This window comes from Notolabrus celidotus, chromosome 14 (genome assembly GCF_009762535.1).
Source record: "Notolabrus celidotus isolate fNotCel1 chromosome 14, fNotCel1.pri, whole genome shotgun sequence".
Lineage (NCBI taxonomy): Eukaryota > Metazoa > Chordata > Actinopteri > Labriformes > Labridae > Notolabrus > Notolabrus celidotus.
This window is the reverse complement of record NC_048285.1, coordinates 2669245-2694880: the sequence shown is the minus strand read 5'-3', so window position 1 is coordinate 2694880 and position 25636 is coordinate 2669245. Positions and strand designations below refer to the sequence as shown.

General features: G+C 41.0%; 1 protein-coding gene across 1 annotated transcript; it reads right to left on the bottom strand.

Annotated features, from left to right (window-relative positions):
• Positions 1 to 23665, bottom strand: appbp2 (amyloid beta precursor protein (cytoplasmic tail) binding protein 2). Its single transcript, XM_034700503.1, has 13 exons — positions 23246 to 23665; positions 17680 to 17768; positions 16960 to 17111; positions 16393 to 16516; positions 14914 to 15082; positions 12339 to 12428; positions 12167 to 12234; positions 11975 to 12080; positions 11776 to 11900; positions 10047 to 10132; positions 8510 to 8700; positions 8199 to 8364; positions 1 to 7247 (listed from the first exon to the last, which is right to left on the bottom strand). Exons 1-13 carry the CDS (start codon positions 23381 to 23383, stop codon positions 6985 to 6987), a joined length of 1767 nt encoding a protein of 588 aa, XP_034556394.1. The 5' UTR covers positions 23384 to 23665; the 3' UTR covers positions 1 to 6984.
• Positions 23666 to 25636: the final 1971 nt, after the last annotated feature.

The window sequence follows — 25636 nt, the reverse complement described above, 5'->3', positions numbered from 1 at the left end:
TTCGTGATCAATGATATAAGTTTTAATGTTTTTGCAGCTAACAGTGAAGCAGTAACAGGACAACAGTGAAAACATCCCCTCATCACATTTGGGTGGATCTTCAGAGACTCTCAGAGAGTACGAACGGGGCTGTAGGAGAGATCACAGCTTCGTTTAGCATCTTCGATTTCTGCAAGCCCTCGACCTTTGACCCTCCCACCCTGCCAGCACTGACACTGTGGATTCTCACTGTCAGGTTTGAACACAAAGACGACCGGTCGGTGTTAGAAGCTTTGTGTCTTACATTCCTGCAGTCAGCTGGTTTCTCAAGGTTTTGTTGAAAAGAAAAACATCCTGAGATATTCCAACACTGATGAAATGCACGTTTTTGGGAAGGGGGAGGGGGAGCTGTGATGGCTGCAACTTCTTTCAGTACAGACATAATTCCTAAGGAGAAAGAACATTTTATTTCAGGGTAGAAACAAAAAACATCCTTTACTTCTCTCACTTTGAAGCCACCAGACTCCATTCACAAAACATTCATTGTCACCTGCTGAACACAGGAGCTGCTGCTCTACCTCTGCTTCCTTCAGGTCCAGTTTTTTCAAGTTAAGGTGTGTTACACAGGTACTTCACTGACATCCAATCCAACATTTAAAAACACCAACGTTATACCAAATCACGAACAAACGAAATAAAACAGGCAGCTGTGGATCAGAGACTCCAGAGTCCAGCAGAGTGAAAGTACTGCTTTTGTAAATGGAGTTTGGTGAATGTAAACAGAGCGACATATCCGCCGTTTTCTGGAGTTTAGAGTGGTAACACTTTATGATAAATGATCCCTGCAGAGAAACATCCTTTAATTTGTTGTAAGGTGTTTGTTTTAGAAAGAAAAAACATCCATAATACTCTCTTCAAAGCTTCCAGACTTCACTGACAAATAGTTATGTTAGCTTGCTGGTCTACCTCTGACTCAAAGGGTAAGTTTGACTTTCATTACTGTGAGATAAACCTTTTTAACAAGTATCATCTGGTGTTTTTTGCAACTTCAACTCCACCAGACTTCTTTGATAAAAACAGTCACTTTGCCTCCATGAATACAGGAGTTGCTGGTCTAGCTGCTTCCACCAGGTAGATATTTCAGTTATTGTGTGGTATACAATCGTGTCTTTAAATTCGACTAAACTACTTAGAGCATCAAAGTGACGCAATATCAAAAAACAAACCAAGGAAGTTAAAATGTGTCGTTTAGTGAATGGAGTCTGGTGATCCCTAATACCCTCCTCAAAGCTACCAGACTGCACTGACAAAATAGGTATTTAACTTGCTGGTCTACCTCTGACTCGAAATGTAAGTTTGACTTTCATGACTGTGACAGACCTTTTCAATGAGCGTAGGCTTCTTCTTTTGCAATAATAAGAGGCTTACATCCCTCTCTTCAACGCCACCAGACTTCATTGATAGAAACAGTCACTTTGCCTCCATGAATACAGGAGTTGCTGGTCTACCTCTGCTAGATTATTCAGTTACAAATGTGTCTTGAAATCCGACTGAACTATTTAGAGCATCAAAGTGACACAATATCAAAAAACAAACCAAGAGAGGTAAAATGAGTGGTTTTATGAAAGGAGTCTGGTGATTTTGACGACAGTGATGATGATTTTATTTAAGGACTGAGTCTTTACGTAGATTAACCGAGTAGGAACAGACATCCTTGACATTTGAGAGCTCTGATTCTACTCCTAAAGGATTAAATGTCCAGGGAGGTAAAACAACAATGGAGTACACTGACTTTCAAATGATTTAACGTCAGTTTCTGGTTAAGAAAAGCATCTTCCTTTTAAAAATAAGGTCTAGATCTGTAGTGATCCTCAGAATAACAATCTGAGACTCCCCCGTCAGGATTATGTTGCAGCAACTTCATTTGTTTCTGCAGCACCAAGACGAAAACGGCCATTTTTCCTCCAGGAACATGGGAGCTCCTGGTCTACCTCTTACTCCAATAGTTATTGTGATTCAAACAAATATAACCAACTAACCAAGGCTGCTGTTGACCTCAGACTTGTGTCCTGCAGAGTAAAGTTGCTGGTTTTGTCAGTGGAGTCTGGTAACTATGAAGAGAGGGATTTGCTTTCTAAAACACAAAGTTGCGTCCCTGCAGATTTTCTTTCTGCAACGTTTCAGACTCTTAAAATATCACCACGAGACCGTTCTCTAAGGATGATGATGATGCAGCCATTAAAGCAACACTCTGTAACTTCATAGATGGTTCTGATAGAGAGGGAGCAGAAAATGCAAGCACGTCTCTCCAACACGGGAGCCTAAAAAGACCAGAATGCATTGCAGCAAGTGGAGACGTTAAATCAGATTCAGTGTTGGAGCATCTCAGGGTGGATTCTCTGGTTACATTTCAGCATGTTTGTAGGAAAAAGAACACGTACGACTGCTGTTTAGTCCTCTTATAGAGTAAGGATCATAACATTCATTTCCCAGGTGAAATGCTCCGTGTGTTCACGTGTGTGTGTGTGTGTTTGTCAGTCAGGTGGACGGGGGGCCGGGGAGGGCGCGCCTGTTGAAGCCAAAGCACCAAGAGTGTCGCTGAGCGTCCGTTTAAGGGGGGGGCTAAGGCTGGACCTCCTCAGCTAGAGCCACTCACATCACTGCTAGAGAGGGAGACGTCCGACAGCACTGAAGCGACAGCAAGGCAAAGCTCGTTCTCCTCATTCACATTAAATCAACAGAGAGACGGCGGGGCGCTTCTCCAAGGCAGCAGATTTCCAGAAAGGTTGCAGACGGTTTGCCTTAACGTGTTTTAGAAGCCGGACTCTGTTTTTACATTTTGCATCAGAGCAAAGTCTCGGCAGGTTGTTCTCCACAGAGCCGCACGTCTGTTTCTCAACATAAGAACTCTGCAGGATGGTGAAGGGCCAAAGTGTTCCTGAACGCACCATGATACTTTTATCATCCAGGGTCCCAAAATGATCTCTGACACTTCTGCTGCTGAACACATTTAAAGACACGTCAAAGAGGAAACAGAAGCTGCATCAATCAGTCCTCCTTTTTTCAAATACAATCAAAATTTGGTGGATTCAACTAAAAAAATCTGCAAGACTAGGGACCAAGGTGCCCCAAAATCTGGTTCTAGACTACTCAAGGGGAACAATCTGATAACTGCACAGACTTAAGGATATCTTTTTTGTATTATCATTCTGTATTGGTTGTGTTGTAAACCTACAGCCTTTTTAAGTTGATTCTTTGGCAACAGTTTTAACGTTATACTGAAATGTGTCCATCAGATGATGCACAAGTAGAAATGTCACCCCCCTCAGATGAAAAACAGATGTCTCTGTCATATTTCTGCGTTATTTTGGCATCTTTTCATGCAAAACCTAAAATTTTTGCTCCTCAGATTTAAAAATCAACACTTTGTTTGGTTTTAAAATGAAGGAAACACAGTCGGGATTAACTTCGATAAAATTCTTCTATAATTGCAGCGATCAGTGAAGCACCAGACGTGGATTATTGTAGCTCAGCTCTGCAGAGAAACAACCGATGAGACGTTGCAGAGAAACATTCAGTGTGATGGAGAAGATGTAAAAACACAGTCCAGTAAGAGTTTCAACTTTGACAGGAGATCATACCGAGAGGAGCGGAGAGGAAAACGCCACATGCATATGCTAACCGACGAACACACACACTCATTCACACAATATTGGTCCCCATTGTAGTGCCCTTAAGGGTCTGATAGTTTAATTAGCACTTAGAAGTATGGGTCCGTCTACAGACAGATAACTGCAGGCTGGTGTAAGGCTGATGATCATCAATGGAGCACTCGGGCACCAGAGTTCTATCTGTGTTTACTTTCTCTCTCTCTCTCACACAGGCACACACACACACAGACACAGACACAGACACAGACACAGACACACACACACCACACACACAGATCCTTGTCAAAGGGGAACTCCAGGACTCTTATTTTACACATTCCGGGGTCTGAAGGAGTAACGGGGACACAAAGTTCTGAACTTCCTCCAGGGGATTGCTTCAGTCGGCAGTCACAGAATGGTCACACAGGAGCAGAACAACCACTTCATAACAACTCAGAGCTCCCCCTGGTGGCCGACTGCAGTACAGGTCATAAATTATGTCACAGAGTTCATGTTTAAGACTAGTTTAGTTTGAATTAATTATTTGATGCCATAAAAAGAGGTATAAAGCAAGAAATAGTTATATTTTAATTATTCAATCCACTTTTCTAGAACTCTGTCTTTGATCAGTCAGAATTCTAGAACTCTGCCTTTGATCAAGAAGAATTCTAGAACTCTGCCTTTGATCAAGAAGAATTCTAGAACTCTGCCTTTGATCAAGAAGAATTCTAGAACTCTGCCTTTGATCAGGCAGAATTCTAGAACTCTGCCTTTGATCTAGAAGAATTCTAGAACTCTGCCTTTGATCAAGAAGAATTCTAGAACTCTGCCTTTGATCAGTCAGAATTCTAGAACTCTGCCTTTGATCAAGAAGAATTCTAGAACTCTGCCTTTGATCAAGAAGAATTCTAGAACTCTGCCTTTGATCAAGAAGAATTCTAGAACTCTGCCTTTGATCAAGAAGAATTCTAGAACTCTGCCTTTGATCAAGAAGAATTCTAGAACTCTGCCTTTGATCAAGAAGAATTCTAGAACTCTGCCTTTGATCAAGAAGAATTCTAGAACTCTGCCTTTGATCAAGAAGAATTCTAGAACTCTGCCTTTGATCAAGAAGAATTCTAGAACTCTGCCTTTGATCAAGAAGAATTCTAGAACTCTGCCTTTGATCAAGACTCGTTGAATGCACCATAACCGTGAGAGTCTGCTTCAAACCGGCACAAGAATCGGGGCCCACCTGAGGGAGCTCTGATGTTTTATCTGGGACCTAAATGTGTTTTTTAGTTCTCAGAAGGGGCGTGACATCAATCCTACTACATCCGTGAATTCTCTGACTCCAAATTTCATTAACAGAGCAGCAGGAATTTTGCTTTTTAGAGGCGTGTCTAATCGAACTATGTCCGCTAAAAGTTCTTGTTTTTGTACCCGACAGGCTCAGATTGTTATTGTATGCACCTGACATTACAGAAAGGATCCCTACAGAGAAAAAAATGTTTATATTTTTAAAAGCTGAGATCATTTTTAAGGAGATCTGACATCAGAAGCATCTTTCACACCTGACATTTTCTGGAAAGTTTCACAACATCTAGGTTCGGATAATGTCAGGAGCCTGCCGTTCACACATGCACCTCACAGCAGGAGATTTTATCTGCCTGGCGTGCTCTCGTGAGTCGACTCCTCCGTTTGGTTTAGCCGCAGTAGGAGTCGTCGTCTTTAATAACTGACTGATTCAACATGTTTCAGGACTTTACTTCAGCACAAGCGCAGCAGTAGAAAAAAGTAGTGGAACGCTTATAGCAGATAAAAGCTGCTCAACATGAATGTTCCTGACTTCTACCTGCTGCTGTGTTTACATATCAGTGTACCCGACTTCCTGCAGGACAAAGTCAGGGGTGAAAAATTTGGTTGCACCTTCATGCATCAATGAAGAGCCCTTCACAGTATGTTCACCTCACAGGACACAGGAGATGCTGCTCTACTGCTGCATTGATTGGTTGTTACTGACAGACTTTGGTGTTTCATGGTTAAAAAAATCAGATTAAAGATATTCTTTCAGCACGCAACAACCAGGATACGAACATGATAGAGGCTGCAGCGCTCCTGTGTTCTGCAAGGTTTAAGTTCAGTGGAGTCTGGTGGATGTTTAGGTGAGAAATAACACGTCATCTTACTTACAAAAGTCTATCGATGCAGAGATCCTTTCTGATTTTCGTCAGCGGCAAAAACGCTTTCATAGACGTTTTAAAAGTAGATCACAGCTGCTGAGTGAAGCAATTCCCTTTGATTTGTTTACTTTAAAGTCACTTCGACCCCAAAATATTCAGTAACACCGCCAAGAGTTCCCCTTATAGACAAACAAAGGCCGGCCTCAGAGCATGTGGCATCTTCCTCTTCGTCTTCCTCCAGGTTTTATTGTAATCGTGTTGTTCAGTTTCTGTAGCATTCATGGCCCACTCAGTAAGAAAAGAATAAACAAAAGGGCTACATAACATACACGTTTGCATATAAATTATTGGCATTTTAATTATTCTAGATCAGTACTAAGCTGGAAAAGAGATAAAATAAAACGTGTGTAACAATAAACCCGCTGGTTCAGCACATTCCTCTGTTTGTGGTCTCTCAGTGGAGAAGTTTTCTTAGGGTGCACCTTCATCTTTGCAAAGAAAAAAAGAAGCCTTCACTTGAAACTGAAGAGTACAATCTGCTGTGTTAATCACTGTACAAGTGTCAAAAACATCCGACAGGTTCCATCTCTGATCCTCGGGGTGACGACGCTGACGGATGAGGGTGGAGACATGTTTCACAGACGCGCGCGCGTGCGTATGTGTGTGTGTGTGTGTGGTTGAGATGCTGTCGTGTGCGTAGCCCTGGAGAACCTGGTCTGGGTCTGCGATTAGTCTCATGGCGTTCAGAGCTACACTGGTTCAAATAAAAAAAGAAGAAGAAGAAAAATCCTACGATCCCAAACTGAAAGAAAGGCGAGCGAGCCGAGAGAAGAGGAGAGGTCATTGGTCATCCTTACAGGACGTTTGAGGTTTCTTTTTTTTTTGATTCCTCTTTCTCTCAGAAAAACGCTTCAGTCCGCTCTGTGGGGTGAAGCTGCGTCCAGTCTGCAGTTGCATCTTGGTGGTTGGTGTGGGTGTCGATGAGGTTGGATAGCGGTGTCTTCTCTACATTTTAAATCCACGACTACATGTGTGTGTATGTCTGTGTGTACTGGCAGCTGACTTGCCGGTGATGCTTGATTTAACTGTGTTACTAATTTACTGTGTGCAACCGGAGCATCACTTCGGGCTCCTTTCTGTCCTCAGCAGAGCCCGGGTGTCTTTTTCTTTTGTTCCTCTCTTCCCTCATAAAATCAGCCGAGGCAGGGGCGGGTGGGGCCCATGCTCTGAGCCAATAGGAAAGCTTGTACCACCTCCTGGGTCTGCTGTGGCGTAGTGTTGACGTCCTCCAGAGCGTCCGCCACCGCAAACTGCCGGTCCCTCAGCCGGTTCCAGTTGGACAGTACGTTGTGGTATTCAAACACCTTCTCATAGTTTCCCACTGAGTTGTAGAGTTTGATGAGACCTCTGTAGTCGTACTCCAGCCCGCTGTAGCCCTCCCCGAACAGCTTCTTACCTGTGAGGAGACAAGGACCATCACATGCTGTGCTTGCAAACATAGAGGTGCAAAACCTCAAGACAGTTTTAAGCAACAAAAGCTGAACATTTTGTCTGCTCCTCGAAGCAGACGGACAGGCAGGTATCATTATGAGCAACACAACAGTTAGCCTGTTAGCATAAAGAGACTCAGCTGGTCTGTTTTAGATGGTGCTATATTTCATCACAGATGGATTCACTGAATCAACACGTGAGAGGAGATAAGCGCGAGTAGCAAAGACGTTTCAACACAGCTTTAAAATCCTTTTGAACTCAAAAAGCCTTGGCAGAGATCAGCTGATGTTCTGGTTTAAACAGCGACCCTGTTAACTGGAGACTTTCAGCCGGATGCATCCCTCATAAACGTCTTTAGACGATCATTAAATATCTGATGAGGATATTTTGAAGTCTTAATACAAGCTGCTAAATCAAGAGAATCACAGCTTCTTCTTCTGAAAAGTACACACACATACAAAAAAGAGAACAAATAAAAACTGATGAAAGAAAGAGAAATCAAGTGAATCACAGATGTGTGTGATGTTATTGTGGACGACGGGCGGAATAAAAAAAATGCGGTTAATCTACCAATCAGATCGTTCAGACCTTTGAAAAGTACTACCCCCCTAGCAGGGGCTTTTTAGGGGGGAGATTATCTACCCCTGAACTAAATTTAGACCCTGGGTCCACCGGTCGAAACGCACGTAGTTCCGGGGTAAAGTTCCTCCGGTCGAGAAACGCCTCAAGAGTTCACATCAATGAGCTTCCCTACAGAGAGTACACACTAACGCCACTTTCCCACAAGGACACGCCTCCTCAGTCAGACTGAGTGGCGATACATACAGCAATACGCTTTAGTTAGATGATGAAAACAGACGACTATCTGCATGAATTAAGGACAGCTGGACTCAAAGACAGAAATCTGAACTCTGACCGATAGCGATGGAGCGCAGGTAGAGCCTCTCTGCGTCGTCGTACTGGTTCATGTCGTAGTTGTAGAGGGAGGCCAGGTGACCCACGGACAGAGCCACCTCGTAGTCCTCGTGGCCCAGGAGCTGCTCCTTGATCTGGATGGCTTTGATGTGCATCTCCTCTGCTTCCTAATACACAAACACACGGAAAACAAGACGAAGCATGTGGATTAGTAAAACTGAGTAAGTCTGGAACTCTTCCTGCCTGACCCTGAGTAAAAAGACTTTTGGAGGATAGAGGATAGATGATTCATGACGTGTCGCCCTCCCTTACCTTAAACTTCCTCATGGACTGGTAAAGTCGCCCGAGGTTGCCGTAGTGTTTCGCCGTCTGGACGTTGAACTCTCCGAAGGCCTTCTTTGCGAGCTGCAGTGAGGAGAGGTGGAGGTCGTGAGCTTCCTGCAGGAGGCGCTCTTCTGTCTCCTTATTGTGGCAGTCGATGGCGATTTCCTCCAGGATCAGAGCTGAGGAAGAAACACAGCGTCGTGTTATTATACCAACAGAGAGATCACGTCTGGGTGCTGCTCACACCTGTTCACTATACATCATCTCTTCAGGGTTCCCACTCTTTTCCAGAGATCATTTTCCAGGACATTTTCAGTGATGATCAAGCTGGTATGACAGTCTAAATTTAGTTCCTAAATAACAAAGTAACAATGATGGGCAACTCTCATCTCAGCTTTCTTTTTTCTCAAAAAATATAAAATGCGCTAAGTAAAAAAGAAAAGCGCCGGCAAAGGAATCTTGAAGCTGCTTTACTGAAATAAATAAATAATAATAAGAATCATAATCAGAGGATCAGTGAATACATTGACCTAAATAGAACTGAATGACAAAAATGGCCACAAATGTTTCTCAACTCAACTCTAACTCAAAATATACCTGCTCTATCATGATATTCATCCAGCTAAGTGGTCGATATAAAACAAAGCAAATGTCACATTCAAATAAAAATGTTTATTTGAGTTACCGTAAACTCTGAAAATATCACACAGGTGTAAAGACACACTCTGTATTTGAAGGTCTCTCAGAGATTTTAAAAGTTTAAACTGTCTCCCTGAGTGGTGATTTCTATTGTGATCAGCGATGTCTACAACGTGGAGTTTCTGTGCAGCTGTGTCGCTCTTTTTTTTCCATTTGTTTTGACTGTTGGGAGTTTGCACTCCTACTAGCTACAGTATGGTAGGTGAGCTCTCAGTCTGCAGGGAAAGTTGTGAGGCACAGACCCCCGAGCTCTCTGCCCGACTCCGCTGCTCACTCTTTAACTTAAATATAAGACTCTTTGAATCAGAAGAGCACTCCACAAGGTACATTTACCATAAAACATAAACAATATACCCGTTTTCTGTGAATGCATGATTATGACCAAGTGAGGGAGATCGGTCTGTGTCGCTGTCTTTTCCAGCACAGCGTGCACTCAGCTTTCAATGAAGGGGGATGTGTTTTTTTTAACCTTGTCAGGTCGCACGCAGTCATGTTGGAATCATTTTCCAGGACAATAAGTGATTTTCCAGGACATTTTACTTTTTCTCCAATTGTCCAGGTGTTTTCCAGTACTGGAAAACTGGTCAACTGTTTTCCATGTTTTCCATGTTTTCCAGGACGCGTGGGAACCCTGTCTCTTTCTTGTAAGACAGGAACAATCAGACCCTGCATTCCTGGAGGACGCAGTTCTTTGATTGTGTTGCAACTTTAAGTCTTCGAGACTCCGTAAAATGTTAAATTCACGCCCAGCTTTTAAAAACATTTGGAGTCACTCCTCTCAGTTACCCTTCACACAGTTGGCAGCGTCCAAGCTCGCCTCCCTTACCTTTGACTCTCTTGGAGGAGGCCAGCAGCAGATGGTCCTCAGGCAGAATGTGAGTGATGATGTCTATGGCACGTTCTGCGTGGAATCTGAGGGGACAAACACAGCGGCTCACACAAACAGGCAGTCCGACACACACTTGGCACGAGCGCTGCTTTATTCTGGATAAACAGTTCCTAGTAAGGAGAAGTTGTTCTGTTGAAGAATGTTGTTTTGAAGCTCGGATCCCGATTTAAAGGGAAGAACTGCCACGATTCAAACAGAGGTAAAGGAAACGATGAAGGAAGAAAAGGAGGGAGTTTGTTTGCTAAAATTATTACGGCTGCTTCTTTATGATCCGTAGAAGCAAACAAGACCATCAGAGACGAGGCTTACAATTTCTGTATTGTAGGTTTTAATCCTTGAAACTGCTGTTTGGGGTTTGTGTAAGACCTGATGACTAACAGCTCGCTGAAGAAACAGCCCGTCTTTATATTTACAGCAGCAAACATTCACAGAGAGTGAGATGTTTAAGTGTTGCTGACATCGATGGACATTTCAACCTTATTACAAAGCTTTTATTCCTAGCCTTAATATCATTTTGTTTTTACTCTACTTTAAAAATTCAGCCACACTCAGAAATGCAGAACAAATAAAATACCAATTTTTTTTCTGAAGTCTGACTTACAAAGCTCTTAATGATCAGACACCTTCATATCTTAAAGAGCTCATAGTGCACTATTACCCCTCTAGAACTCTACGCTCCCAACATGCAGGCCTGCTAGTTGTATCTAAAGTCTCTAAAAGTAGTATGGGAGGTAGAACCTTCAGTTATCAGGCCCCTCTCCTTTGGAATCATCTACCAGCCAGGGTCCGGGAGGCAGACACCCTCTCTACTTTTAAGAGTAGGCTTCAAACTTTCCTTTTTGATAAAGCTTATAGTTAGAGCTGGATCAGGCTTGGACCAGCTCTTAGTTATGCTGCTATAGGCTTAGTCTGACACACTGGGATCCTGTCTTTCCCTCTCTCTCCTCTCTCTGCCTGTCTCTTACTTTAACTCTTCCTGTCCCATTAAAGTTACTAACCATAGACCTTTCTGGAGTCCCTGAGCTCCCTTGTCTCGTAGGTTCCTCTGGATCTCTCACCACTATCATCTCTCTCTCTCTTCATCTCCCTCTATCACTCTCTCCAACATGGTCTCAGCAGATGTGTGTCTAACATGAGTCTGGTCCTGCTGGAGGTTTCTGTCTGTTAAAGGAAGTTTGTCCTTGCCGCTGTAACTTGCTAAATGCTGCAATACACAAATAGAAAATAAATAAAGAAAAATGATTGAGTAAATAAAAAAAATAATCTATTATCTCTTTGTGTTTAGTTGCTTTTTAAAAAATTATTTTTATTTATTTATTTTATTTTTAAAATTCTCATTATCTTGTTGCAATGACAGATAAGTGACTAGGTTATGTTTTTATTTGACCCTTTTATTTATTTATTTATTCATTAATTTTTCTGCAGCAAACACTTAGAATGAATCAGGTTAAAATGAAACCAAAAATACATATTTTTAATCATCTACGTGTCTAAAATGTTGACTACATTTCATGGTGCATTGAACATCCTGCAGCTACAACTGTCCGTACAGCGAGTGAGAGAACAGACCGTCACAGAGGAGAGTCACAGTCTTGTGCTTCATGTCTAATGAGATTAGCTGCTGGTCTAGGAATAGTATTGAGTTTGTGAGATTCATTGTACTCACAGAGCGTTGTCAAATTTCCCAGAGCTGTACTGGTGCACGTAGGAGGAGTAGGCCAGGTCTTCATGGGCGGTGGCGACATGGATGTTCTTCCCTCCAAATACAGACTGTCGAATGTCCAACGCCGTCTGCAGAAAGATTGTTTATATAAATATGTTGCGCTGATTCTTGAAATATGCAAAAAAACAAAAAGTCTACATACCTGGTAAATAGCGACTGATTGGCATATGTTATCTACATTTAATAAGTAAAATCCGTAATCTAGCAGCGTGTCTGAGTACTTGGGATGCTTGTGTCCGAAATGTTCTCTGCAAGATAAAACAAAAACACTGAGTCAAGATTCACGACAGCCAGAGGAAGAATAGAGAGTCCTCATGAAGTCACAGCATGTTACCTTGCTAGAAACACTGCATGTTTGATCAGCTGCTCCGCTTTCCTGAACTCTCGCTTTACCACGCAGGCCTGCAGCGGAGGAGAACACACAAATCACAAATCACAGGATGATCAGCTCACAGGGTTTCTGCAGACTCCACATAACAACGTTAAAATGACGAGGTTATAGTTACCTTTGAGGCTTGCCGGAGGACATCGACCACGACTTTGACAGGCAGCCCTGGAGTAATTTCCTTCATGGCCTCTATACACCACCTGTACGCCTGGAAAACACAAGACAGAGACACTATTGACACGACGGGCTGGATTATTGCACAACAAGTATGCAAAAGAATCACACTTCTAGGATATTTCGGGGCACTGTGTTTGCGTAATCCTTCTTTAAATGATGTAAAAGAAAAGCAGTGACCGCTGGAACATTCACACTCATTAGACACTGAAGGCCTCCTCTTTGGTTTCGCCGGCTCTTCTGCAGTTATACAATGTAACTCAGTGACTTAATGTTCAGATTTTTAAGGTTTAGGAGAAGAGAGCGGCTGTTATGTGTCTACAAGAGATCACAGTTTGCATAACCTGATCTAAAATAAACATCAGAAAGCAGAGGGACAGAAACCGACTGAAGATGCTCCAACAAAAGACATAATTACAATAACCAATAAAGACTAATGATGACGTTTCTCTGCGGCAGACTGACACACCTTTAAACTCTGCTCGTATCGAAGGCATTTTCAGTTCTTACACAGCTCAACAGAAACCTGCTTTTAATGAAATCAATAATTCTATGTCTCAATTAAAGTCACAAACCTGACAGTAGGCTTAAAAAAGATGGAGCTTACTGACTTCAATCATTGATTTGAGGGGATGCAACTTATCACCTACTGCAATATGTGAGTGCTAAATTCATAGATCCATGCAATAAAGTAAAAAAAAAAACACAAGTAAGTAAGAAAGTAAGTAAATAAGTAAGTAAGTAAGTAAGTAATTAAGTAAGTAAGTAAGTAAGTAAGTAAGTAAGTAAGTAAGTAAGTAAGTAAGTAAGGAAATAAGTAAGTAAGTAAATAAGTAAGTAAGTAAGTAAGTAAGTAAATTAGTAAGTAAGTAAGTAAGTAAGTAAGTAAGTAAGTAAATAAGTAAGTAAGTAAGTAAGTAAGTAAATAAGTAAGTAAGTGAGTAAGTAAATAAGTAAGTAAGTAAGTAAATAAGTAAGTAAGTAAGTAAGTAAGTAAATAAGTAAGTAAGTAAGGAAATAAGTAAGGAAATAAGTAAGTAAATAAGTAAGCAAGTAAGGAAATAAGTAAGTAAGTAAATAAGTAAGTAAGTAAGGAAATAAGTAAGTAAATAAGTAAGCAAGTAAGGAAATAAGTAAGTAAATAAGTAAGTAAGTAAGGAAATAAGTAAGTCAGTAAATAAATAAGTAAGTAAGTAAGTAAGTAAGTAAGTAAGTAAATAAGTAAGTAAATAAGTAAGTAAGTAAGGAAATAAGTAAGTAAATAAGTAAGTATGTAAGGAAATAAGTAAGTAAGTAGATTAATAAATACATAAATAAATAAAAAATTACATAAATAGATAAGTAAGTGAGTAATTAAGTAAGTAAGTAAATAAATAGGTGCATAAAAAATAAATTAAACGATAGTAAGAAAATACATAAAGTAAGAAAATACATAAATAAATACATAAATAAAACAATAAATAAATACATAAATAAATACATAAATAAATACATAAATAAAACAATAAATAAATACATAAATAAATACATAAATAAATACATAAATAAAACAATAAATAAATACATAAATAAATACATAAATAAATACATAAATAAAACAATAAATAAATACACTTAAACAAAAATGAATAGATAAGTAAGTTAATAAATAAAACAATAAATAAATAAATAGATAAGTAAGTTATTAAGTAAATAAATAAATATTCATATACACAAAATTCGTTCTTAACTTTGTTAAAATTGAGTGGATATTTTCCCACTTCTCTCCTCTTAAGCTGTTTTTACACATGCACAAAAGTCCTAAAAGCTTCCTAAATGTTCAGGCTGGGGTGCACGTGTGAATGCAAATAATTTATCTGGATTTTTTGCACTTAGCCCCTGCAATACATTTCAACAATTGAACTGATTTCAACTAATGCTAGGACCCTGCAGGAAATATCCAGGAGAAACGCATAGTGAGCAAGCAGACAGAGGCTGATATCATGCATGCATCGCACACACAGAAGAGCAACACAGAGCAGGACGAGTAAAAACATCAAAGGTTGAAGGAGAATCATTTGTCTGCACATTCGTCTGCTCACACACAGCTTTGATATAAATTCACAAACTGACACCACAGCAGGTCTCTGTTGCTTCCTCTCTCTCTCATGGTGTAAACTTCACTCTGTGAATTTCACAGCTCGCTTTTGATGTCACAAAACTCGACATGAAAGACTTAACGCTGAGAGATACGTTAGCGAGCAACTTTGGAAAGTTTCAGGAGTTAAAAAGAGACTTTTATCTGTGCATGACAACTCAGAAAAAGTTCTGTTTTTGACACGTGTTCATTATTTTTATATATAATAATGACTTTCATAACCTTTCAGTCAGAAAAACAACAAGAAAATACATCACAAATACCAATTTAGGCACTGATTCACCTTTTCTATGGGATATTTCTGTGTTACTGCTCTGTTTCCTCTGCACTATAAAAGAGATGTGTTATAAATATCTTATAATCACCGATGTGACAAACGTACCTCATCGTAGTGGCTTTTGGCGAAGAGCAAGGCACAGAGCTCGCCGTACAGCGCTGCCTTGTTGGCCAGGTGGCCATGTTTGGCTAATTTGTCCATGTAAGACTGAGCGAGCTTGAAGGTCTCCTCCCCCAGGTGGTACTTACAGTTCCCGTTGCGGACATGGAGCAGCCTGTGGCGACAAGACGGGAGAGTAAACACAAATCTCAGGTGAGTCAATGCAGGTGAGTTACCGGGTGTTTTAAAAAGCCTTCCTGACTCATTCAAGGATTACAGATGTTAAAGACAGAGAGGTGTAGAGCAGGATCCTACGAAATTGGTGACATTTAAAGTTGCATTTCAGCTCATTTAAATGTTCTCTCTTTGATATGTCACACTTAAAATGAAGCTATTTGTCATGACTGATGCTTTTAATTCATTATTGAGTAGATGGAATGACATGAGACCTTTAAAGCCGGGTTTATACTTCTGCATGTACACATGTCGCCGAATGTGCACCTCCTCAAAAAATGGAATCACGTGTTGGAACAATGCAGACTGCAAGCCCTGTGATTGGTCCACTGAGTAGCATTGTATCTCCAGAATCTCCATGCACTATATCTCCACCGACTCGAACTGCTGCTCAACATTTATCAGCTCTAACTCCAACATTTATACGCCAGCAGAGAATGCAGCAAGATCAGAAACTGGTGATATCACGAGTGTAGAAATCGCACTGTATTGACATATTAACACATGCCGTTTCAACACACTCTTGTCTGGTGTCTCCTTTCACCCAGCTGTCACTTCCGTGTAATGTTTATGTAGCCCAGAAATAAGTAGCATTCTAGAGGGACGCAGAAGTATGTAGTGCTCATGACGGCGTCTGCAACTACAGCAAAGTTAGGACAGAAAGTCAACGCAGAAGTATGAACCAGGGTAAACAATCCCTCAAAGAAACAGAGTATGAAGCATGAAGCAGGTCTCTGATAAAAAAGAGAGCATGAAAAAAATAACGTGATGAAATAATTTGCTTAAAAAAGTAACAGATATTTGGAAGGTAAAGTTATTTATTTATACCAGAGAGAAAATCTTTTCGAGGAAGCCTGAAACTTTGAGCAGTATACAGAGTCCAAGAACATTTTTAAAGACCACTCCTGCTTGAATTTTTGCATCAGCAGTGTCAAAACATATGTAAACATTAGTGTGAAAGATTGATGCCAAGACACATGAAAGCTGTGATTAAAATTAAGGGTTACTCCTTGAAATATGTATTTCTTAACCCCCTCTAAAACATAAATATTCTGGTGTTTAAAAATGAGTATGACCTTGTTTTTTTTTTGTATTATTGATGGTTTGAAATTTGCTGCATCTTTTTGTCATCTTAACCGATCCTCTAGAAACGGAAGGATAACATATTTGAGGAATTTGAAAGAAAAGCTGTGCACATCATATTTTCATGTTTTCTGGAGCTGTATATACACTTCCTGTTCAGAGACTGACCTGACACAGCACTCCACGGCTCTGAAGCAGTGAAGGATCTCACTGTGGAGCGTGCACAGCTGCAGGCACGACAAAAACACTTTCTCTGCATCTCCATACCAGCCTGCATCAGACAGGAAGCCACCTGGGGACAAAGGACATGAGATTACTCCACATGCGAACAACAGGGAGCGACATGCAGCTGTTTTCATGTACTCCTGTGTGTGCTATTCCTGTTCTCGTCAAAATAAAAGCATCACAAATACCCGTTTTAAGACTGTCTAAAGCTGGAGCACAAACTGGGTTACTGTTACTCCTTAAAAAAACGATAATGTCATGAACCCGGCGTCGTTGAGCGTATCGTTCTGTCCCCATAGCGATGAATGTGGTAAATTATATTACATCTGACACTTTTAAAAGCATGAAAATCAATGTAGACCACTCGCAATGAAGCAGCTTATCTCTTATCTCTGATGTAATTTTCCTATCAGCTGAAGCAGCGATAGCATCAGCGGAATGAATGAATGGCTGCTGCCTGTTACCTCACTGACTCTCACTGTTACACACATCCCGAAACCCTCGACTCACCCAGCACAAAGCCAAACTGGATGGCCTTCTCTTTGACGTGGGCGTCCGACTCTGCGATGTAGGAGCAGCGGCGGCTGAAGGAGTTCGCCAGAACGGAGGCTACTTTCACGCCATGGTCCATGAGGGCCTGAAAGCAGTGGTGGAGGAGGTGTCTGCAGGGGAGAGGAGGAAAGCAAGGAGTCAAAAGACGACAGAGATGATGCATGAAAGGTTAATCAGGGAGAGATGATGCTGATGTTTACTGCCACTTCACGTCTATCAGAGAAGTTTGTAAACAACATCATCTTAGAGGACACTTTTAGAGGATTGATTTCAAAGGATAATCTGTCAAACGAAGTAAAACTTGGTTAATCTGTACGCTTGAACCAGGAGCTGCGTCTGCATTAACTGTCCTGGAATGTGAAGCGATGTGATGACCCCTTAGCTCGGAGCAGCACCAGGATTTCCAACTACTGTCCTCCTTTTTCTGCAGCAGAACGAATCACTCATCGTAAAACTTTGCCGTGGAACATTTGAAACAGAAAGTCATTTTTCTGCAGTTATTTAAGAGTCTGAACCCCCCCCCCCCGGTGTTATGAAACTAAATAGAATAAACATCTTTATGCTGAGAGTCTGATTACAAAGAGATTAAAGGGTACACGGTCCTTAAACCTGCTGTGTAAGACAATGAATGGGTCAGTGAGGACGGTGTGAGGTTTCAGTCTCATTGTGTTGTCTCACCTTTTGTCTGACGCCCGCAGCACTTTAGCGAACACCTCCAGCTCGCAGAACTCTCCTCCCAGCTGGCAGAGCCGGCCCTGCTGGTAAAGCTGAGAGACAGAAACAGAGGGATGAGGAGGAGATAGAGACCAACTGATGATGGTGAACGTTAGGAGCATGATGTGGAGTCTGAAGATTATGACTCATCGGCTGGACAGAGAGGGGATAGAGGAGCGTATCTGTAGCTACAACGCTGGAGTGTCTGTTGGCTGCACAATAAATCTCAGTTCTCCTCATTAAGTTTAAATTAACACAATGTAAAACTACATTTATCACAATAAATAAGCAAAATGTTTTAGTCAACAAGCACTGCCTTCTCACTCGGCATGTGTGCATCTCACCTGCAGGATGAAGTCCGAGGTCTAATGTTTATGCATCATATTTCATTTTATTTTATTCTATTTCATTTTGTGATATTTATTTTTTTCCTGGTATTTATCTGATTTTATCGTAATGATTTTTTATTTTATTTTATTATATTTCATTTTATGTTATTTTATCTTTAATCTACTTTTCTGGTATTTATCTGATTTTATTTTATTTATCTTATAGTAATGATCTTATTTTATTTTATGCCATGTTTTTCTGGCATTTATCTGATTCTAATTTATCAATTTTATTGTAATGATTTTTTTTTAAATTAAATTTAATGTTGTTTTTATTACTTCCCCTGGTATTTATCTGATTGTATTGTATTGATTTTATTGTAATGAACTGATTTTATCTTAATGTTTTTATTTCATTTCGAAGTATTTCATTTTATCGTCCTCTATCGTGTTTCAGTCTTGTATTATTTTACCTGCTGCTGTTATTTTCTGTCTCTGTTCTTGTGTGCAGCACTTTGGCCTGCATGCTTGAATGTATGAAACCGTGACTAATCGTTAATATTCACTCATAAGAATGTGCTTCCCATGTGTAATCCCGCCCTGAGTAAATGCCTCTTGCATGTCTTCCTCATATTGTGCAGCCCTGTCCCAGCTGCTGTTATATTCCTGTTTCAGATGGTTCAGAAATGCCGCCTGTTGTCATTTGAAACAAAAAAATCTGCTGTTGTCTAGCCCGTCATCAAAAAGCACTCAGCTGGAAGCTGTTAGATCCAGTGGCTCTCCATGGAGTGTTAGTCTCAGCTGTGTCTCTTTAACTACAGTCTCAAATAATGTGAAAGACCTCTGACGTCTTTGCAGAATTGTATTATTTCATCTTATATTGTTTGAAATAGATTCTGCTTTTAATGCAGTTTGTACTTCATTGTGTAGTGTAACAGTGTGTTGCATGCATGGTGCTCCTGTTGTGGTTTTAACACCTTCATAAAGACCTGTCCGAAATATAGGTCAGAAATACGTTCAGTGGAGCTCATCTTACACTCACTTCCTGTTTCTGAGGGGTCTCTGCGAAAGCTGCCCTGCCTCTAACATACCTGCTGATAACACACAGTATATCTGCTCAGCCGCGTTTCACACAGATCTAGTCATGGGCTTTAAAACTCGGCCACAAGCTGGTTTTTCCAGTCTTTCATAATAACTATCACCGCTTTAATCACAGGAGACAAGAAGATGGTTTCACACAAATTGGCAGAACAAATCCTAATGGAAAGCGTGAAAACCAGAAGCTTCTTCGTCAAAAAGAACATCTCTTCTCACAAAGTCTCCCCTTTTGCCATAAATGTCAGTGAAAAATTACGCAAACGTGTCTGAGCACTTTTCTGTGTGATGACAGAATTAGGGCAAAATAACTGGAAACACCTGTTTAAAGGATGAATTCACAGTTTAGACCATTTAAGGAGTCAGACAAATTAAATCCACAACAAGAAACAAACTGAAGCACCTTTAAACACGTGACTTCTCCACATTGTGACAGAGGCATTATTACATCAGAAATGTGCGCATATTCATGAATTAAAACTCTTCGTGTTGAGGTATTATGTGTCCTCCTCTCAGGGTATAGATTCACAACTGAAGGCCAGAGCCGTGCTCCGAGTGAGGACACAAAGTTCACGACCTTTGTGTTTTGCTGCTGGGCCAAATTCCACCAGATCCGTCTCCGATCCGACTGAGCACCGTATCTGATAGGTTTCTATTCTAGTCAATGTGTTAACTTCCACTGGATCCGTCCATTGTGTTCCGGCTCCATCTCTGATCCATCAGGTCGGAGCCCTCTGGATCAGATACACAAGACTTCTATTTTTGCCGGGTGCCGGAGCACGACGCATCAATCTCAACAGAGCAGATGGAGCGGGACAGAAAGTCAGGTTTCACCAAAACAAAATGAAAACATCCGGTTAATTTTCAGAATAAAACACTGTGTTATCACCAGATCGTATTTCACTTAACTACAACAACAAACCGTCATGATGGGCGGAGCCAGGCCTGGAGTCAACAGGTCAGAGGTTTTCAGAGGACCAGAAAGACAACATGGATGAGGAGAGGAGGAGGAGAATCCTTGATTCAGTGATTTATTAGGGGATACCTCGGTCACATGACTCCAGCTGTCCGGCAGTCCTGCTCCGGACAGACTGGACACGGATCTGGTGGAAGTCCCCTGTGAGGGGTGTTTGTACACTTTATTTAGGACGTTAGATTTTTGTTCATTGTTGCCTTTTATTATATAGGTCAGCTAAAGAGAGACGGGACATGTGGGGAGCAGAGAGCAGGGAATGACGTGCAGTAAGTGAAGTCGAACATGCAACTGCTGCGACAGGGAGTATAGCCTCTATGCATGGGGTGCATGCTTAAACCGCTGGGCCCAGCACTACACGCTTTTACTTTGCAGAAGATCAGAAAGTATTCTGCAGGGATGCACTCAGTCTATTCTTACTTTCACTGTGATTTAATATCCCTGTTGAAGTATTATTCATGCATTCAGTTAAAAAGTAAATCATATTTATTTTCCCACTATTTCTGATCCGTGTTATTCCCGTTTGGGACTTAAAAAATGAGCAAATATATGAATTTTAATTCATGCAAAATAACCAAGATAATCTAGAAACTGTGCTTATCCTCTAAACTATAATCACACCATCAAAATCTCTGATCGTTGCATCCCTACACTGCACAGCTGAAATGGAACAACACATTGATCATAGCGATCAGGCCGTCACAGCTGGCAGCGGGACGGTGCAAGCAGAAGCTGCAGGACGTGATCAGAGCAGGACAGGTGGTGGAATAACTGAGTTCAACATGCCTCTGAGCATGACATATTTGATTTCCCACCGTGCCTGAAAGATAGAATAATCTCTTGAAATGTTAAATCAACAAAGTGAAAACACAGCAAGGCTGGTGTGAGTGATACGACCGCAGTCTAAAAAGGTGCAACGGTTAATCCATCACCTGTCTGAAAACACCTCACTGTCATTCTTTGTTTTGCCTCCGACCTTCCCGACACGACGACAGAAACTTCAGTGATTGACTCACTGAAACCAAAAGACTCGACAGACACTATTTAGATTTCTCATACTCAGGGTTGTAACTTGTTTTCTCATACACTGATGTTGTTTTCAGACTATCATAGCTTTACTGTCACTATTTCCATATATGTATGACACAATTTTTCACATGACAGTGCTGAAGGACACCCTGAGGCAAACATTACATCCTGCCTTCACATTACTTATCCAACAGTTTAGCCTTTTAAAGATGAGAAAAAGACATAAAGCTGAAGAGGAAAGTGTGAACTATGCTGTGTTTAACTAATGCTGTTTATCAAATGGGCACATCTAGTGTAAATAACCTGATATAGACGTATATATGCATCATGATGTCCAAGGAACAGATGCACGATCTGTAAAGAAACCACAAACTTTTCAGTCATCTTCATAAGTCCATCTCTAGGTGACTTAATAAGGATATATATTTACACAAAGTCTGTTAAGGTGACTATTTGAGTATCTATCAGGGGAACAGAGTGTCTTCTTTTTTTATTACGTCTGAAAGAGATGATCTTAGTTAGCAGACTCCAGGAAGTAAGCTTCTTATGAACTGTAAAATCTGAGTCACATCCATCATGAATCGACTACACATGTAAACTGGTACGGACTTTCCCTCTCCGTCCAGCTCACTGTGGAAATTGATTGATTTATGGTATATAAAAAGCGAACAAGCAGGATGTTGTAACCAAGCGGCAACCTCTAGATGTGATGCGAAAGAAACAAACTGCAGTACCTGGAGTGTCCACTTGGGTCTGGCTCCGGAAATACTTGAAATGACATACACACCCATTCCAAAAAGACGATCTTTAGATAATTAAATCGTCTTTCATATTAACTCATGCTTCATTTGCCTTTAACCTAACATAATCCTAGCCTATGAGAAAGAAAAAATACCTGTTATTGAAAAATACATGAGAAGAGGACCTTGAAAAATAATCACATATCAAATCGCAATATTAAAGAAAATAATCGCAGTTTGATTATTTTCCAAAATCATTCAGCCCTAGTTTCCAGCCTGGTTCAAGAAACACTTTAGGTCTGAATAGCTCATTTCTCTATCGGCACACACTGTACCGACGTGAATTTATAACTCGTTAGTTTAGAAGATATTAGGGTGATACGTTTTGCATAATTAAGAGAACGGCTGACTTGACTCAACTCCACGTCTCTTCGTCATACTAGATCAACCAAATTTAGGTTGAGTCAGCATTACCATGTGGAAACCGCGGACACTAGGCTCCGAAACTACGGTAACTTCCACCAGGCAGGTCCCGCCGGACAGCTGGAGTCGTGTGACCGAGGTTTTCCTGCGGTAATCACTGAATCAAGGATTCTCCTCCTCCTCTCCTCATCCATGTTGTCTTTCTGGTCCTCTGAAAACCTCTGACCTGTTGACTCCAGGCCTGGCTCCGCTCATCATGACTTTGGTCTGTTGTTGTAGTTAAGTGAAATACGATCTGGTGATAACACAGAGGGTTTTATTCTGAAAATTAACCGGATGTTTTCATTTTGTTTTGGTGCCTGACTTCCTGTCCCGCTCCATCTGCTCTGTTGAGATTGATGCATCGAAGTCTTGTGTATCTGATCCGGAGGGCTCCAACCTGCCGTATCAGAGACACAGCCGGAACGCAACGGAGCGGATCCAGAGGAAGTTAACACATTGACTAGAATAGAAACCTTCGGCTGTAATGAGTGATTACGTCCATGTTTTATTCAGTCTATGGTTGTATGACAGTCCAAATAGTGGAAATAACATAAGCCTGGCTAATCAGAATGAGGTATTTTTGAGTGGCAGCAGAGGGGGCCAATCAGATCTCAGGAGGGTCCATGTCCGCCCCTCTGGATCCGCCTCTGGTTTCGGGATCAATTCTATTCATGGCGTCTTGTTCAGTAAATATTCTTTTAATAATGATAACAAGATGTTTTAACTGTAAACAGAACGGCAGAGTGTGTTTATAGGTGTTATAATGATCTCAGGGAGCAGTTTTAGCCCAATGCTAGCGTAACGTTATGAGAATCAGGCTAACGTTAGCAGCAGTGTTAGCAGCTGATAACAGAGACCAGCTGCTTCCAGACCTGGACCCGCACACTGCTGGGTCTTACCTTATAATACACATCGAACTGGATGTTCTCTGGCAGCGAGCGGATGTCCCTTCTGGCCCGGCTGTAGTTGTCCACCACAGCGGAGATAGCTGTGTTGTAAAGGGTTTCTGGGATCCATTCGAGCTCCACCGCCGCCATGTTGTTTTCCCTCTCCAAAAAACCTCCAGCAGCTCCAGCAGCTCCAGCCCTCCCCAACTCTGCCTACATTCACTCCCTCTCCGCGGTTAAAACTCGTCCTCCGCGGGGCCTCATATAACATTCAGCTCTAAAGGAGGCTCCGGGTTCACTGCAGGGCCGCTACAGGTCTATAAGGAGCTGTTTAATCTCCATGTTCCCCCTCCATCTTCAAATATTCGTCGACCCTTCAGCAGTTCCGTCCCGACGCACACATCCACGAGCGCTGACGCAGTGACGTCATTGTGCAGGCGATGCAAAAAAGCTTTCTGCTGATTTGTTGACTTTAAGCAAATTATTCATGCTCAGTATTTAAATATTACAATAATAATATACATAAAAATAAACACAAGAAAACAAAGAGATTGAAGAAGAAAAGAAAAGACATGTATGAAACAGCAAAAGGTTCTGAGCATCCATACATTTTATTCACTTAAAGCTGCTGTTGGTAGTCACAGAGTAAACATCTGTTCAGAGAGAGGGACTTCGAATGTCAACACTATCCCTCCCAACCAGATTTTCTCTTAGCCCCCCAATACAGATCGGCATGTGCAGTCATGATAGTGCCGGACTCATGACCAATCGGAGGACGTAGTATGCGCCACCCCTTAACCAATCAGGACAGAGGATTGGAGATTTTCTATGATTGGTCCGTCATAACGGGTACGGGAGAATAATAACATTGCTTGATACAAAGGCATTGGAAATAGCAGAGATTTTGAAATAGTCTCAAGTTACTCCACTTACCGATGAGTACCGATGGGCATTATGACCTTTTCTCCAAAACCCAGCAGAAAAAAACTGTTTTTTACCCCATTCCTACCAACAGCAGCTTTAATTTCTCAATTTACCAGATCTCCACTCATTTATCAACTAAATTGAAATACAAATGCAGTTTTTTCTGTGATAACAAGTTATTTTAAGTTGTTTATTTAAGATCTTTGCATGTTTTCTTATCATCTCAGTACAACAAAGCTTGTTTTCCTATGACAGATTATTTCACTTCATACCCAAATATCAAATCAAATAAATTCTATTTATATAGCACTTAAACACAACACAGTTTATCCAAAGTGCTTTACAGCAAACACAATGAGGAAAACAAAGAGCAAATTAAATAAAAACAACACAAACTGAGGAAGAGAGAGATAAATCAGAGTGGTGAGAGAGCAATACAATTAAAATTGAGTTACCATGATCAGCAGTACCTGCCTATTAAAGGAAGTTTTTCCTCGCTGCTGTAACTAGCTAAATATTGCGAAGTGCAATGCTCATGGTGGATTAAGGTGGGGTCAGACTGAGTCTTATCCTGTCTTGGTGTTGGGTCTCTGTTCATAATTTGACATATAGTGGTCTAGACCTGCTCTGTTTGTAAAAGAGTCTTGAGATGATGTTTGTTGTGATTTGGCGCTATACAAATAAAGATTGATTGATTGATTGATTGATTGATTGATTGATTGATTGATTGATTGATTGATTGATTGATTGATTGATTGATTGATTGATTGATTGATTGATTGAGCAGTGGTACTACTATAACTATTTCTGGTTGATGATAATAACAAAAACAACACCAACAATGGCAACAACCATTAACATTATCATCACCATCATCCCAATCATCACTATGAATGTCAATACCCTCATTATCATAATGGTAATAATAATAGAGACTCAACTTAACTTTCAGTCAACCTAGTGAGGGTCAAAGAGGTAGAGTTTATATGTAACAATATAATCACAATCCAGAAACACAGAGACTTCTCTGGACCTGAGCCACTTTAAGATGGACTGGGTGGAAAACTGTCCTGTGGTCTGATGACTCAAAATCTGACATTCTTTTTGGAAATCATGGACGCTGTGTCCTCCGCTCTAAAGAGAAGAGGGACCACCCGGCTTGTTACCAGCTCACAGTTCAAAGCCAGCATCCCTGATGGTATGGGGATCATAAGAGTCCATGGCATGGGTACCTTCCACATCTGTGAAGGCTCCATTAATGCTGAACAATATATATGCAGGTTTAGGAGCAACATATGCTGCCATCCAGACAATGACGTCTTCAGGAATACCTTACATATTTCAGCAAGACAACGCCAAACCACATTCTGCATATATTACAACAGCATGGCTCTGTAGTAGAAGACTCCAGGTGCTGAACTGGCTTGCCTGCAGTCCTGACTCGTTCCCCTTTGAAACTGAAAATACGAGAAAGAAGAC

Coding starts and splice junctions, on each gene's coding strand:
- appbp2 (XM_034700503.1), bottom strand. CDS start 23,383: ATGGCGGCGGTGGAGCTCGAATGGATCCCAGAAACCCTTTACAACACA. Junction 12,429..14,913: donor CCAAAAGCCACTACGATGAG/GTACGTTTGTCA, acceptor TGTGTTTTCCAG/GCGTACAGGTGGTGTATAGA. Junction 12,235..12,338: donor TCCTCCGGCAAGCCTCAAAG/GTAACTATAACC, acceptor CCTCCGCTGCAG/GCCTGCGTGGTAAAGCGAGA.